Source organism: Ursus arctos, unplaced genomic scaffold, assembly GCF_023065955.2.
Source record: "Ursus arctos isolate Adak ecotype North America unplaced genomic scaffold, UrsArc2.0 scaffold_26, whole genome shotgun sequence".
In the NCBI taxonomy this organism is placed as follows: Eukaryota; Metazoa; Chordata; class Mammalia; order Carnivora; family Ursidae; genus Ursus; species Ursus arctos.
The window spans coordinates 17,798,961-17,815,709 of NW_026622941.1; the positions used below are offsets into that span (position 1 = coordinate 17,798,961).

At 36.4% G+C, this 16,749-nt stretch overlaps 1 protein-coding gene across 11 annotated transcripts in view; it reads left to right on the top strand.

The window, feature by feature from the left end:
* Positions 1-16,749, top strand: part of PLEKHA5 (pleckstrin homology domain containing A5) — a 241,253-nt gene that overhangs the window by 164,348 nt on the left and 60,156 nt on the right. For 6 of the 11 annotated variants that reach the window (XM_044385212.3, XM_044385204.3, XM_044385206.3 and 3 more), the window contains 4 exons: positions 2,704-3,169; positions 6,133-6,216; positions 8,778-8,897; positions 9,721-9,774. In XM_044385212.3, coding sequence (XP_044241147.1) covers positions 2,704-3,169; positions 6,133-6,216; positions 8,778-8,897; positions 9,721-9,774 — 724 coding nt within the window. The remainder of the gene's footprint in view (positions 1-2,703; positions 3,170-6,132; positions 6,217-8,777; positions 8,898-9,720; positions 9,775-16,749) is intronic. The other 5 variants (XR_007189477.2, XM_048216869.2, XM_044385209.3 and 2 more) reach the window with 1 other exon arrangement.

Below are 16,749 nucleotides of genomic sequence, written 5' to 3' on the forward strand. Positions count from 1 at the left end.
GCCTTGCTTGCAATAGTTCTTGTGGGGATGGGGAGGGGAAGGGAGGGAGAGGCACAGTGTTCAATTTTGAGCAAGCCTGTAAAGACTTTGAGAAGCTGAAGAACAGCCAGCATGATGAAGGAAACTTAATTTAGGGGGAAACAGTTGAAGGAATTGGAAATACTTCAAATACATAATAAGACATGGAGTTTCAAACTATAAGATCGTTTTGTGATCAAATCATCTTACAGATGAGAAAACCAAATCTCCAGAAGTTTCAGTTTGCCAGATTTGGGTAGCATATGAAGGACTCAGGTAGCACTTCAAGATTATGCCCTTCCTAATTTAGGGGTATATTTTTATTTTTCATTAAACCATTACAATTGAAAAGGTTTTTTTAATAATTATCATGGGTTAGGGGAAATTTTTCAAATAGAAGGATTATTTTGCTTTTTCATTAAAACCAAGTCTTGGGAATCTTTGACATAATGAAAAGAGTGCTGTTTCAGGAAATAAGAGACTCCATCCTAGTTCTAGAGGGCCCACTGACTCTTCTTTAACCCAGATATTAAAAGGGGTATGAGGAAATTTTTTTAAAGGAATATGAGGAGCACCTGGCTCAGTCAGTAGAGCCTGGGACTCTTGATCTCAGGGTCATGAGTTTGAGCCCCACATGGGCATATAGATTACTTTAAATAATAAAAATAAATAAAAGGAGCATGTGCTCTTGGTCTTTCCTACCCTGTCCTCAAAACACATGCTACCGCCCCCCCCCCCCAAAAAAAAAAAAAACCCACCACACAGTCTAACATTCTCTGAGTCCCAGATGAACTCCCAGGTCTTTGTATTTAGTAGAAGAGCAAGGATCTTGGCCCTCCTAACTTTGGATCAAATGCTTTTTTTCCACTTTACTATTTTTCCACTGTACTGCTGTATTTTTCACAGCTTTATCCCCTCTGTGGGTGCTTTAAGCCACGAAAAGGTATATTTGAGACTCCCTCTGGTGTTTGTGTAAAGGTGACATCATTTTACTGCCCCAGTGGGCACAAATTACGCAGGGATTTTTATTTCCCCATACCTCAGAGCTCGAATGCAGCCAGTTCGTTACACGTAATCACAACGAAGTCTTTTCTTACTACACGTTAGTCTGCATTGTTACTGACAACAGTCTTTGAGTCACACAGTTCTGACATCCAGCTTATCAACCAAGGATTTCCAGATGACTGAAGAGTATGGTCGAGTAACTTACACATTAAATCTTCTACCTTTTCTGGTCTACGTAATCACCAACCTTCTGGGCATTTTAACATCCAGTAGGAGGCAGCAAGATATTACGCAATTATGCATGCACAATTCCAAAGTATATTCTGTTGAAAATACAGTACACAGAAGAAAAGTATTAACTAAACATTGAAAGAAGAGGTCAGGAAACCTGGGTTTATGGGGCCCCAACTCTCCCACATTTGGTTTATTGAATTAAATTTTATATTAGGATATAAATTTATGCACAGTATAGATGCTAGCATAAGATGAATACTGACAATTTAATATTCATCTTTTAAATCTAGATTTTATTGTGGTTACTGTTATTAAAAAGGTTGTGTTTGCACTTAGAATTTGAATTGTAATAACACCTTATGCCTACCTCTGAAGATAGTGGGGAAACACAAATGCTAACTTTAAGATTTTTAATTCACTTTTTAAAATCCTTTTATTTAATGTATCTGCTGGCGTGAGGTTAGCTAAAGGATAGTTTTAATACATTCAAGGCAGTGCTTTTATCAGAGTGTCTTTTTAAAAAAATTGTAAACAAAAATTCTACTTTATTCTTTCCTTTTTGGAAACTGAATCTATGCTTAGTAATATGCCTAATGTATCCATACCCAAAAATACAGCATTTTAAAAGAACTTTATTTTAGATGCTTAATGTCCATGAGGAATTTTTAGATTGCTTTAAAAAGCCTCCCACAGATGTTTATACCAAGGTGGAATATTCATTTCTATGCTAGAAACATGTAAAATCCTGAGATTTGCAGTTGTATATCTAAATATTGTCATCTTTAAGTATTTTGTCTTTAAGTGGTTCAGTTTTGAGCTTTAGCTTCAAGTCATTTTTATTTTTCAAATCAAGAAAAGTTATTAAGGGAAATTTTCTCTTCCGACCACAAATGTACGTGATGTACTTCTTCCAGAAATAGCCGTGCTTTCTGAAGGAAACATTGCAGTGGAGGAATCACACACACCTACGGTGGTCCATTGCCTGTCTTCGGGCTGTATAGGCTCAACTCAAACCCTTCAGTACCCCATTCCTACACAGAGATCCCACTTACCTGTTCCGGTGAGATGAATGAGAGGATTCTAGGAGTCTGTTTATATAAAAACAAGATATGGAGACAGACTCAAGATTAGACCTTAGATGTTCTTACTAATAAGTGTTCCTTTTTTTAACCAAACTGTACGTTGTTTGGAATTAATAGTCTTTTATGTAAATGACAAGGATGTTTTTTCATGTAGTAAATTCATCAAACTGAATTGCATAAAAAGGTTAAAATCTGTTCATTAATATTTTACATCCTGTGTAATATTTTGATCAACTTTTTAAAAGTAAGTCCCAATATATATTTTACTTACCAGAAGGGGGAAAAAATGCACTCTAATTTAGAATCTGGAAAACAACTCTCTTCTTCATTTTTACAATTCAATTATTTTTTTTTTAAATTTTAGAGTAATTTCTTACCAAACATTACCAAGAAATATGCCAAGCCACAGAGCCCAGGTCATGGCCCGCTATCCAGAGGGTTATAGAACACTCCCAAGAAACAGCAAGACCAGGCCTGAAAGTATCTGCAGTGTAACCCCTTCCAGTCATGACAGAACAGTAGGACCTGGAGCAGAAGAGAAACGGAGATCAATGAGAGATGACACCATGTGGCAGCTTTACGAATGGCAGCAGCGGCAGTTTTATAATAAGCAGAGCACCCTCCCTCGTCACGGTACTTTGACCAGTCCTAAAACCATGGTTAATATTTCTGATCAGACAATGCACTCTATTCCCACATCACCTTCCCATGGGTCAATAGCTGCTTATCAGGGATATTCCCCGCAACGAACATACAGATCAGAAGTATCTTCACCAATTCAGAGAGGAGATGTGACGATAGACCGCAGGCACAGGGTCCACCACCCTAAGGTAAGATATGTGCTCATCTCGTGTTAACTACTACTTTATGGATGCTGTGTTTTATTTCTGTCCACACTCTTCCTTCTTTTCAATGTGAAAGACAAGACGATAGGAGGTGAACAAGGCAGCTCTTTTGTTTTATAAAAACTAAGCAAGAATAATCTGCTGTGTCAGAATCTCACATATCAAAACCTAAGCTTGCAACACACCATCTCTCAAGGGCACAGAAGTAGTTATTTAGAACAGATGCCTTATGCATTTTTCTGTGCTGGATAGCATATCTCATCAGCTTTCCATGTAGGTTAAGACCACTTGCATTTTTATTGGCTCTTCACACAGTTGAAAATTCTGCGCCTGCCCCCTTCCAGCATACCTGCATTCATATATCAGGCTCATCCTGCTCTTTGCTAAGATAAGTGCTAACCTCATCTTCTAACCAGCTGCATATATGGCTTATTGAAATGTCTCCTTAGATGCCCAATTTAATATTAGAATAATAATGCTTACTGGTATATATACTCTTTTAAAATGAAAATATACATAGAGATCATGTTTTATCTTGTACATGCAGTTAGTTTAAGCATTGCTTAGTAGATTATTCAGAGTGAATTCAGAGTGCTTTGTGTTAGTTAGCTTTTTATAATACTAAAGCAGTCGTTTTGATCAGTCAACCTATATGCAACCAGTTCTTTAATGTCTATCCTAAAATGAAAAGGAATTTTTCTGTCATTTTCTTTTTAATTCTAAGGAATTTTTTGCTTTATACCATTTTAAAATGTACCTTTTCTTATCCTTATGACAGACTGAATCCTTCACTTATAACATTGCATAGTATATGTTTGACTTTTCCGTAAATAAGCATTAGTTAGAAATGAATAAGTCAATCAGGATTTTTTTTTCTTTTTTTTGGGAGGAAGCTTTAGTTTGCCTCACCAAAAAAAAAAGGCTCACTTTGAACTCCATGGTAACAAAGTTCAATGTTTTGTCACTTTGTATATCCAAAGGCTAAATCATGTTTGATTTAAAAAAAAAATAGTAACGGTAGGGCACTTCAGTGGCTCAGTCGGTTAAGCATCCGACTCTTGATTTCTGCTCAGGTCGCAACCTCAGGGTCAAGAGATCAAGCCCATGTGGGGCTCTGCACTAAGCATGGAGTCCTTTTCCCTCTCCCTCTGCCCCTCCCCCTGTGTGCATGCATGTGCCCTCTCTCTCTCTCTCAAAAAACAAAATAAAATAAATAGTAACAATATTCAAGACAAATCTGCTCTAATACAATTTATTAGTGCGTGGTTGAAAAGTGTTCTTCTGGTATTAGTATTTTTCATAGTATTGGCTAAAATTTTATCATCTGTTTCAACAACAAATATAAAATCAATGTGTGCTATCTAGTTCTCAGTCGACTAATGTCTACTGCTCCTCTTCCCAAAAACTTCTTTAACATTGACAAAATTTTATTTCAGACTATCCTGTCATTTTCCTTGATGTAATCAGTGGTTCCCAACATATGTCCATGGATCCCTGAGGGTTCCCATGACCCTTTCAGGGAATCTATAAATAAGCTCAAAACTGTTTTTATAATGGCAATAAGGCATTATTCATTGTGCTACCATTTTCTAAGAGCTCAAAAGCAATGGTGGGTATTGGCACCTTAGCGTAAATTAAGGGAGTGGCTCCAAACTACAGTGGTGGTCACTGTATGCTTCACTGCCACATACTTGCAGTAGAAATAAAGTAGCAGTTTCACTTAAAAATCCCTGATGAAGCAGTAAAAGATAATTTTATTCAATCTTGACCTTCCATTATATATCAGTTAATATTCTATGTGCTGAAATGGGAAGTATGCTTAAAGCATTTCTCTTGCATACCAAAGTACTAACTAATATTAGGGTTGACACAGAAAAAGATTTGTGTGATTGAGTTGCAAGCTGAACTAGCTCCTTTTTTCATGAAACACCATTTTTACTTGAAAGAACGAATGACAGACAAACTATAGTTGTTCAGACTTGGTATTTGACAGACAGTTCTCAAAGTAAAATGTTATCCTGTCACTTCCAGAAAAACAACTAACAGTATTTGTCACTGATGACAAATTTGAGCTTTTAAGAAAAAATTAGGATTTTGGAAATCTTTTATCTGCCACTGTGAGCTTGACAGCTTTCCAGGGCTTCGAGATCTGTGGTGATATTAACAAACATGTGTTACTGATACTGGATACTGATATGTGTCAACATCTGCATAACTCACTGAACCAGTATTTTCCACATGACCAGTGTTTGCTATTGCAGAATCAAAGATGGGTAAAAAATTCATTTAAAGAATAAACACAGGCATACTGTGTGCTATTGCACTTTGCAGATACTGCCTTTTTTTTTTTTTTTTTTTTTTTTTTTTTTTTTACAAATTGAAGGTTTGCACCATCCCTATATCAAGCAATTCTGTTGGCGCCGTTTTTCCCACAGCATTTGCTCACTTTGTGTCTGTATCACATTTTGGTAATTCTCACAATATTTCAAACCATTTTATTACTATTAAGATGATCTATGATCAGTGATTACAATTCACTGGAAGCTCAGATGATGGTTAGCATATTTACAGTAAAGTATCTTAATTAAGGTATATATATTTTTTTTTAGACATAATGCTATTGCACACTTAATAGCAGCATAGTTTAAACATAACTACATGCACTGGGAAACCAAAAATTTCATTTGGCTTGATTTATTGCAATATTCACTTAATTGTAGTAGTCAGGAACTGAACCCACAGTATCTCCTAGGTATGCCTGTGAACCAATAGGTGTTAATGTAACAGTGTGAAAAGTTCATTGATGCAGTTTCAGATGCTACTTCGCAACTAACTTAATATCTACTTTCATAAGCAGTAATAGCAAATTTTAAATGATATTTTATAGTATAAACTTTCTCATCACTGACGTTGACCACAGAATTTATATTGTACCTTTATTTTCTTAGCATGTCTATGTGCCTGACAGGAGGTCAATGCCAGCTGGCCTAACTTTACAGTCTATCAGTCCCCAGAGCCTCCAGGGCAAGACGGTGAGTTCAGTATTTTTATTTACCATATCATGTTTTATATATGTGCTACACATGATAGCACATATCTTACAGAGCTTATAAATTTGAATTTTCAGAGAGGTTCCTCCCAAGGAAAAACTATTGCTAGTTTTGTGAAAGAGATGCTTATCAGAAGAATTTGGGATCGTGTAACCGTTTCATTGTCGGACTGGATACATCTCCCTAAATGTCTGAATGCCTATTATAAGATTATATTTCCAAAGTTTATTGTATAAACTGGGTGGTTTTCTTTACTCCATTGGATGTTAATTCCCTTGTTCTTAAAACAGAAGTTGGAGTAGTTGATTAGTGGAACAAATCCAGCAAACAGCCATGTGTAGTCACACTACAGGTCTCTTAAGACGTTTCTCCCATGAATTTTTATATAGATTAACTACTTTAGAAGGGAAAAAAACTGATTTACATATGCAGAGACTAAAAAATACACTAGGTGTTAGCAAGTACTTACATTATCATTTCATCCTCAGTGTTATGTTCGATTTGGGAAGGAGTTCTATCACCAGGACGCTATTATTCTTCACATTAGTAAGAAAGGATGACTTTTCATTACTTCGTTTAATTTTAATGGCATTCTTTTATCCGTACTTTAACATCAGTAGGTAGTCTCAGTTCCAGGGAAGATGTGATTTGAGGATCTATGTAGCTGTTCATCATTTGAAGTTCCCCTCCTGAAGGAATCAAAACAAATTCATGTTGTGTGTGTTTTGCAGACTTCGTTTTATTTCTTCTTTCATCCTTTACATGCTTAGATATAAGGAAGATATTCTGTGTTGAAACTACTGGCAGCTTATTTATTAAAGGTTATAAATATTGCTATATTAGATTGTTGATCTGACAAAGAAACAGACATACGTCATAAGATAATGCTAAGTATCCTATTATGAATTTTCATCTTCTGCCTTGCTCCCTCTAGTGGATACTTAGAATAAAATTTACTTATCACCTCCCTTGGTCCGGGTCAAAAATGTGCCTGTTTTTATTTTGCCTCAAAGTAAATATATAGGAAACTCATTGGAACCTTTTGTCCTTTTGAAAAATCTCTTTATCTTTTTAGAAACTCGAAATAATAAACCAGAGTCTTGAGATTCCTTCTTTTGTTTTTGGTTTTTTTTGGTTTTTTTCTTCCCAAATATCACTCTGGGTCTTAGAATATTCTAAATCCCTTACACCACCCTACCTTCTCCTTGGCAAGACCTCAAGAGCTTGATGTGGTGGTCGTAAGACGGACTGTCCCCTAGTCATGAGGTCACCAGATGTGGTTGGCATCAGAGCAAAAGCAGCCATTCTTTTCCTGTTATGAAATTTCTTCTTCAGGTCACACACATGCACGTTCTTTGACTCTTTAATATAAAAGGCTGCTGTCTCATCCATGTAGATAGCTCCTTCTAAAGAATCCCATAGTAACTGTGGTTTACTTTTTCTCACCTGAAGGCAGTAATTTTTAATATAATTTCAGGTAACAGTTAAAAATTATTTCTGTCCCTTAAAACGTTATACAGAAAATAAAGAGCAACAGCAAAGGAACAGAACAGAAGAGAGCTAGCATTAACACTGTGGTATAAGCAAGACTAACCAATCTCAAGAACGCTTTTTGGCCTGGAAGTTTTAAGAGCACACCATAGCCCTTAGGTGATGAGAGTCTCCCTCTGGCCCATCCGCAGTTTTTAATCATAACAAAGTTCACAGAAACACCAAATAATATTCTATGACCTGTAAGACTGCCAACGACCATACTTTATTGCATTTCTAACAAAGAAAAATATATCAGATTGGCCTGTTAAGGTATTTTATCTGCCTTTGAAAATTTATCTCCCTTAGGGATCATAGTAACCAATCAGGAATCAAAGGTTTCTCTGCTTTCCCCAGAGTGTGGGAGGAGGGTTTATATACTCATGGAACCTTTCTGTTTGTATTAAATGCTGTCTTTTTTTTTTTTTCCTTAAAAAATAAAAACTGATCTTTTAGTCATTTAAAATATCCTGTGAATGCACTAACAGTGACATTTAAAAATATAACTGGAAAACAATTAATAGATCCCAGGAACTGAGTTGAATGATATGAAGATATCATCCAAGTTTTACATGACTTTTAATTCTTTTTATTTACCTTCTGTTCTCTAAAATAGAGTATTGGACATGCAGGTATTCTGTTGCTGTAAAAGTCTTAGGCGTCGTTTTAAAATATCTTTTGATAATTATTTAATAGCTCTTATGTGCAGACCTTTATAATGGTTTTCTGGCATTGTGCTTTTTGATGCTTAACATTTAAATATTCTCTCTTGAGTTCTGAGAAAATGCCTTAATATACTGTTGTTTCGCTGTATCTTTTAAGTAACACTGTTCCTTCTATTTCTCTAGATATCTATGCATTTATGTATGACCTATCATCATAGTGCCTAGGCACTATGTTTGATGTCAACCATAAGAGGAAACTTGCCAAGAAATCTTGGTTTAATATCTGTCACTTAAGACAACAATTAATCTGTTTTCCACTGTTTGGATTCTTAAATTGTACTCCTTCAGCCAGAGGAGCTTACGCTGCTGCTAATAAAGCTGAGACGGCAGCAGGCCGAACTGAATAGTGTCCGGGAGCATACGTTAGCACAGCTCATGCAGCTGAAACTTGAGGCCCACAGCCCAAAGGTCAGCTATGAAGAGTTTTGTCTGTGTCATCTGCCATTACCACTTATTTCGAGCCACTCATTAATCATTTTGATCAGTGTCATTAGTGTCGCGCATGAGCCCATACGATCATTGCAGCGACATTATGATCTCCTATTGACCCTTTGAGAATTCACTTATTTATACGTTATTAGAGGGAAATATGGGTAGGATGAATTTCTTCTTAGCCTTCCAACCCACTCACCCACCAACTTTTGGCCGTGAGATAGGAAATGTATACAGACTTCAAAACAGCGTTATCATTCGCCGTATACTGTAGCTTCCACATCTGATAAAGCATATTGAAAAATGCTATAATTTCCTGGAAAGTAGTAAGCTGAAAATTGATTATAGTTGTAATAATACTGCCTTTTAAATATCAGAGATTAAGTTTAAGATACTTCTTTTGTTCTTGATTAAAAGAATGAACACATGTAAACATTTCTCAAAGGGTTTAATAGCCTCTGGTTATATGAGAAACATCCAAAGAAGTAGTACTATGTCGCGGAGAAGTATTAACGTGTAAAACTTCTAACACTGAGTCTGCTAAAGCCGTTTGAAGGATTATTCTGCTTAGCATTTTAGCTTCTGTGCATGTCTACTTAGTTTCTTACAAAACTAAGTGTAATTTTATAATTTAATATGTCATCTGTACAGTTTACAAGGGAGCATGTCTGTGAAAGTTGTGTACTGTGACATAGGAGGTTGGGGTAAACTACCTGTTTTTCTGATTACAAAATTGATCTTTTCATGAATTCTGCACCCTCTTTCTCTATCCCTCTGTTTCTTGATCGATGCCTACTAGAATGAAATTCTTTCACATCATCTTCAAAGGAACACCATATATTTGGATCATCAGGTGGGATTTGTAGAATTTTTTTGCTTATACCTAACAGAACCTTTGAAATTGTAGTACAGTTTTCCAGGCTATTCCGATATTTCAGTCATTTAGAGCTAATAGCGTGACTTTTACAAGTGACAGAATAAGATTCTTAACAGGGGCAATTCAGAAATACCTAAATAAATAAATAAATAAATAAATAAATAAATAAAATTAAAAACCAAGTGGAAAGGACCCTTGTGAGTGTTAGGGGCAATACAGATGCTGGGTCACCTGAAAATTGAGAGCCTAAATTCTCTAGACTTCCCTTTTCTTACCCCAAGAACACTCATATTCGTTAAGGCTTATCTCTGCTTGGAGCTGACCTAATTAAAGAAATAGGTACCAAGCCATGAATGCCTTGTTGGAAGACCAAGAGGGGGATGGGTGTTGAGTGCTCTGTATTCCCAAAGGGAAGTTTAACTACGGGTGAAAAGTGCGATGGTCATTTTTAATTGTGTGACTTTGGTCCTTGTTTGCCGTCTCCTCCTGTGTTTGGTCTTTGCTAAGCTATGTAGAGTCCATTTCACAGTGGCCCACAGTTGCCACATTACCTCAGTGGTAGCAATGGGTGTGGGTGGTTAGGGTGAATAGCAGTTCATGGATAGGGACTGACACTTCCATATTTTAGTTTTTATGAAACTCTCTCTTAATATTTAATTTTAATTTGATGAGAATTTTTTATATGTTCTTACACATTGAATTTCTTCCAGTGAATACATTTTTTTATCTATATAAATTAAGCCGTAACTTGTTTTAGTTTGTTTCAAAATGTTCAAACTTGGACATTTTGCCAAATGAAAGAGGTTACTGTGGAAAATGTTGTAAGACAGATGTTAATATATTTGTAGTTGCCTGCTTAAAATAATAATGTACTGCTTTAATTTAGTTATATTTAAAGAGGGATTTTGCATTAGGATAACCCTTTAAATATGTTCATTTTTTTAATTTTTAAAGGAAATATACTTTTCTTAATATGTAGTTTATTTATTTTCCCACAATTTGTTTTCATCATGATTTTGCCAGTGGGAATGCTTTAGAAATCAGCATTTCATGACTCCAAATTCCAGTTTCCACTGCAGAGACTGGTACTGTTGAAGTTTAACCACCGTGTTACATTGTACACTTAGAAAGCAATCTAATAAAGACACGTTAGCCGATGAAATGGTAAAAGTAAGTCTTCCCTGAAAATGTAACATTGCCAGAAACCCTCTAAGATACAAGGTAGATAACTTCCATAAAAGCTCCTTTGCCTATAAAGCTAGAGATAATACTGAAAAATAATGGGATACTCTAAAAATTAGGTTTAAAAAACAAGGATATAAATGTGAATGTGAAGGTATATAGTATCTTTGGAAATAAACCTCCTGGTTCACTGTAATTTATTATTTACCCCAGTAAATCGAAACTGGAATTACAGAGACACACAGACCTTTAGAAAATCAGAGGGGGCTCCTGGCTGGCTCAGTCAGTACATGCGACTCTTGATCTCCCAGTTGTGAGTTCAAACCCCAAGTTGGGCATAGCGATCACTTGAATAAATAAATAAACTTAAAAAAAAAAATTCCTAAGTGAGTTCAGGTAAATATATTGAAAATACCACCATTTGCTAAGATGCTTCTCCTCAGCTCCCTTTCCCAGGTTGAGCTCTGTTTCTTCCTTTTGCCCAAGTGACCCAGATTCAGCTGAGGTTTCTATTCCCCTTTGTCCTCTTTAAGCACGCTCTGCCGAGCCTGTGCTGTTGGAAAGGACCACGCTAATGGTCCTTTAGGTGGCTTCCAAAAATCTCAGTTTTTCATTGATCCTCTCTGTTCTCTCTACATGTCAGCAGAGATTTTCCAGTAATTTGCCTTTTTTTAATATTAGATCATGAAATAGTTAATATCAGTCCAATTTTTAAATTTTGTGGTAATGAAAAGAATTACAGTAATTGAATGCTTATTTGCACAATCGAAATAAGACTATTTCTGATGGGAAAAAATGGGCCATTTTTAGACTATAATTAGACAATATATAGAAACAAGGTGGTGGCTTTGCCCAGAAACTTAGATATGCCTAAATATACATATCCTTAAGGTTTCCTAAAGAAAATCTCTCTTTAAATAAATGAAAATTTTTTTATGGTTTTAAATAATTACAGTTAATGTAAATGAAATATTCACTTTTGAACTGTTCTATATTTTATATCAGTAGTAAGGTTATTAAGTTATATAAAAAGAATTCTTAATAATTTTGAATTTTAATGAAATTTTTTTCATTCAGCTCAAACATTTCCAGCTTTTAAAAAAAAAAAAAAAAAAACATTTCCAGCTTTTAATCTTGTTACTGCCAGTAACTTATTTTAGAGTACCAAGTCTGTTGTTTTTATTGGCATTATTGGTTACCTGGTTTATACACTGATTCACCCGTTTTTATATAACTACAAATTGGAAAGTAGATTTTAAAATCCAAAAGTCAGAGGAAAAGGCTCTGGTCACATTTTATACTACATATCATACCAAATGAACATCTGCTAATTAATACTCACTTCCAACACTTACTCTCCTAGCTCAAATAAATCATTAGAATAACCTAAGGCCAGCAACAAAATGCAGTCTTTCTCCTGCCCCTTGTGAGATAGTCAAAAGGAAGTTTTTATTGATTGAAATTCTCTTAATTCCTATCAGTGTTCATGAAAAATAGACCAAGTATAGTCTCTGAGTTGCTTCAGAGGTAAATTCATTTCTGAGATTACCAGAATGCTTATAACAAATAAAAAATAAAAATGCCTTACCTGAAATTCTGAAGATCTACATGTTACATACTCAATCCAGAAATCTTGACTTCTGGTCCCTATAGCTTGAGCAATATAATTTGGCTTCTGATTAATCACCATTTTGAAGATGAGTCCTGTACAGAAGTGTTTTTAACGATAACAAAAGCTATACTAATTATATGGTAGAGTTTTCTTCTGCTTTTTGCTTCAGTTTGAAGTATACTATTATCATTTGCTTATGCACTTACAGCCCAGTTTAAGTAGACTATTCACAGTCTACATTTATTAAGACCAGCCTAGGTTTATTTGTCATTATTGTGAATTGTAAGATAGCCTATGAACATATAATAATCCTAACTGGAAATACTTCATGTACTTCATCCAGGTTCTGTTTAGCAAATGAGTAAGTACATAACTTTTTTGGTCAGTCATGAAGGGAAGATTAATAGGAATGGGGAAATAAGAACGTTTCCAGCCCTTTATCCATTTTCCTCCCCCCTACTTTAGCTCCTCCCTCCATTTCTTTCTTTCTTCCTCACATGCTTTTTCTAACTCTCCCTATCATGTGAATAAAAAGGAGCATGAGAATATTTAGATGATGTTCTCTTTCTCTTCCTCCTAAAACCTTCCTGCCAGCTTTCCATGTAGGCAGTGATAACAAAATGAGATGCCAGGAAATGAGGAGGTAGGTAGGAGTGGACAGAAGGATCAAAGAACTTGGAGCTGTGCTTCACAAGCCTTTGTCAGCATGCTGCCTCCTTGTGGGTAAACTAAACATGTAACCAGCCCTGTCCACCACCACCGACCCTCGCCGCGCCCTGACTTTATTACAGCACTCCATTGGCCAACCTCCTCCTTTAAGAATACTTGCTACAGTAAGTGGAGTTTGACTTCTACAGAGCTGAACTTCACTTGCACTGGTACTGCAGCAAGTGTTTTTTTCATCTTTCAAATATAAAACTGTATTGTAACATTGAATGTGCTTTTACAAATTGCCCTTAAAATTATGGCATTCTGCCTTTACCCCTCTCCCTTCAAGAACCATCATAGTTAATTGTACCAGAAACATTTGCTTGAGAACAAGAAAGGAAGAGATGTACCTCAGTCAGCCACATTTGTGTTGGGGATTGCCTCTTCCCCGTGTACTGAAAAGTTCTTTGTGAAAAGAATATGCCTCTGTTCCAATAATTAATGAAATTGATTTACCTCTACCCGGCTGGAGCTGTCTCTGCTGCTAGAGCGTGGTTAAGTCGTTTCTGAATATAGCATCAAAGCGCATATTCTTTCACATCAGATGGCTAGAAGATCTCATTATCCTCAAATTCTCATAGAAAATCTGGAAATTTCTCCTGACAAACCAGTTTGCCATAGTACAATAAAAGAAAAATACAGCCCACGCATACCTCCGGTGTTCTTTGTTGTATAAAAATGTTTAAGATTTGCAAGAATCAATAGCTAAATCTTTCTGTCTTATATATCAGTACATTTTTTTAAGTATCCTCAAATGCTTGTGGGGAAGATAAGAAACTCATTTTGGTTTAATACTGACTTTTAAAACATCTAGAAAAGTAAGCTAAACTTTCTAATTTGCAGAAGTTTTGTGGTAACATTGAGATATCCTTTCAAGAACCTATAATGAAAGAAAACTATGTAGACACAATCTGACCACTTTGAAACATACTTATCCCAAGAGAAATGTAAAAAGGAACAATTAATGGAATGTATGTAATTGGTACTGAAACCATTCAAGGTAAAAATCCAAGAATACTTTTTTGCATTTTGTTCTTTGTGTTGGTGAAAGACAGCTTCCCTATAAGGGAGGAAATGCTAACAAGATGATTGAAAAGATTCTTGATGGCTTTCATTGTTCCTGTCAATTCAGCAACTTTATTCTGTGGGGCTATTAAGCAAGATCCCATTTTCTCTAATATTTCAAGGGGTCTTGGAGCTTCTGTTTTTAGGGATGATTGAGAGATAATGTTTCTAGGGGATATCGAATAGGCATTTGGCAAAAGCAAACTAAGGAAACTGGAAAAATGAAAGTATGTTATTTAACATTTATTAACCCTGCTTGTTGCATGGTACAGAATATCTGTATTTTCTTATGCTTTGCTATTAAGGGCCATCTTTCTCTCTCTCCCTTACACCTCTTTCTTCCTTTCTTCTTTTTTCTGTCTCTCCCTTCCTCTGCGTATTTGATCACAGAAGTGGGGAGGGGGGATAATACCCAGAAAATTCTTAAGCAGTGTATGACATCATAATGGCAGAACTCAAGACTAAGTAAATAGACAGTGGGTAGATGAGAATTGAAAATTCTGTATGTGTTAACTCTGATCTCTTGGCCTATCCACTGCCTAATATTATTATCACGGTTTTCCTGTTTCTTACTGGTAATTAATCTATGCCTTTTTGCTAACTGTTTTCACTCATCTCAACCTTAACTGGGGAAGTTCTCTAGTTTTGGTTTTGGTTTCTAAGCAGGCTCCACACCCAGCACAGGGCTTGAACTCACAACCCTGAGTTCAAGACCTGAACTGAGATTAAGAGTCAGACGCTTAACCAACTGAGCCACCCAGGCACTCCAGAAGTTCTCTGGTTTTTAGTGTTCTCTCATCTCAGCATTAATCTACACATCATTTTACTAGTTGTCTCTTAGTTATTCTTCATCTCTAGCCCCTGGATTTCTCCTAGGAAACAGAGTCTGTGAGGCGGGCGTCTTTGATATGAGCTTGTTCTCAGGAAGTTTACTTTGGGAAGTGATACCAAGGTACAAGAGTAAAGAGAGTGAGCAGGGAAGGTGGGACTATATTGTCAACCGCCAAAGGCAACTTGGGCCTCACCTGACGGTTGCTTGTTGACAAAAGAAACACTGCAGAATTGCCCAACTCAACAACAGAAGGAGCATTTGTACTGGCTCCCATCCTCCTTTGGCCAAGGGCTGCCTCTCGAGACTAACTTTCCAGCCTATTGAGGTCATGCATACATGAGCACCCAGTCGGTTCCCATGCACAAAGTGGTCGTTGGCTCAGCAAGAGCAGAAATAAAAGATGGGCTAATAGGATGTGGAGAATGGCGCAAAAGGTATCTAAAACACCTCACTCTGCCTTTCCAGTTATGTGTTTCTGGTTGCTTATAGAAATCTGCACTTGGACATTCTGCCTTCAGTACAACCCCAGTGTGTTCAAAATTTGGATTGTCATCTTATCCTTGAGTTCCTTGACCAAAAAAACTAAAAGCAAAAATGGTTCAAAATATTGTTCACCTTTAACGTCATTGGTGTAACATTTATTGAGCTCATCATCCTAGGGGAAGACCTCCCTGGGCTGTGAGAAGGGTCAGGACCTTTAGCTATTGGCTTAGACCTAGAACTCAAAGTGGTTTAAGCCCTCAAGGGAAAAGAAAAAGGTGGGACCCAGTCCCTCCTCCAGCTGTGGCTAGGAGAACCTGACACCAGCCTTGGATGGTCTGATTGTCTAGTGGATGAAAAGAAAAACCAAAGACAGCCTACCCAGAAGGATCCAAGATATGACAACTCTGTCGTTCTGCCACTCTAAGGGTGGAAATTATACAAATTTATAAAAATGGAAGAATTAAGTCAGACAGCTTCCTGGAGTTACAGTGTTCTAATATTTTATCTGCCCAACACCACCACATATTAAAGTTTAAAATACCTTAAAACTTGAATTTGAAGTACTTTAAGAACAGTTTTACTGAAAACAGGAAAATCGTGAGATTCTGTAGAACTATCTGAACGTGAATATATAATACCTACATGGTGTTTAGCAGGATATTAGAAGCCATCATAATACCCTGTATGTACTAATAAGCTCCTCATTAGCATTTAATCACAAAATCTTGGCAATATTAAAAGCACCTGCCACATTATGTCTTTCGGCTAACTCCAGAAATTTCACAAACTTTTCACTACAAACTTAAGGTCTCTTCTTGGTTTGTCATTCAAACCCTCACTCCTCTACCATCACCACCCCAACCTGTGAAATACTCCCTACCCTCGAGCCCCTTTTCTCCAGCCAGCAACTCATTGTTTCTCAATACTACTTTAAAAGCAATCCCGTTCTCTATCCGTGCACCTGTCCGGTACCTGTTCATCCTCCAGCTTAAGTAACACTTTACAGTTTCCAGAGCACTGTCACATACAATATCCCACATGACTGCTTATACATACCCTCTCTAGCATG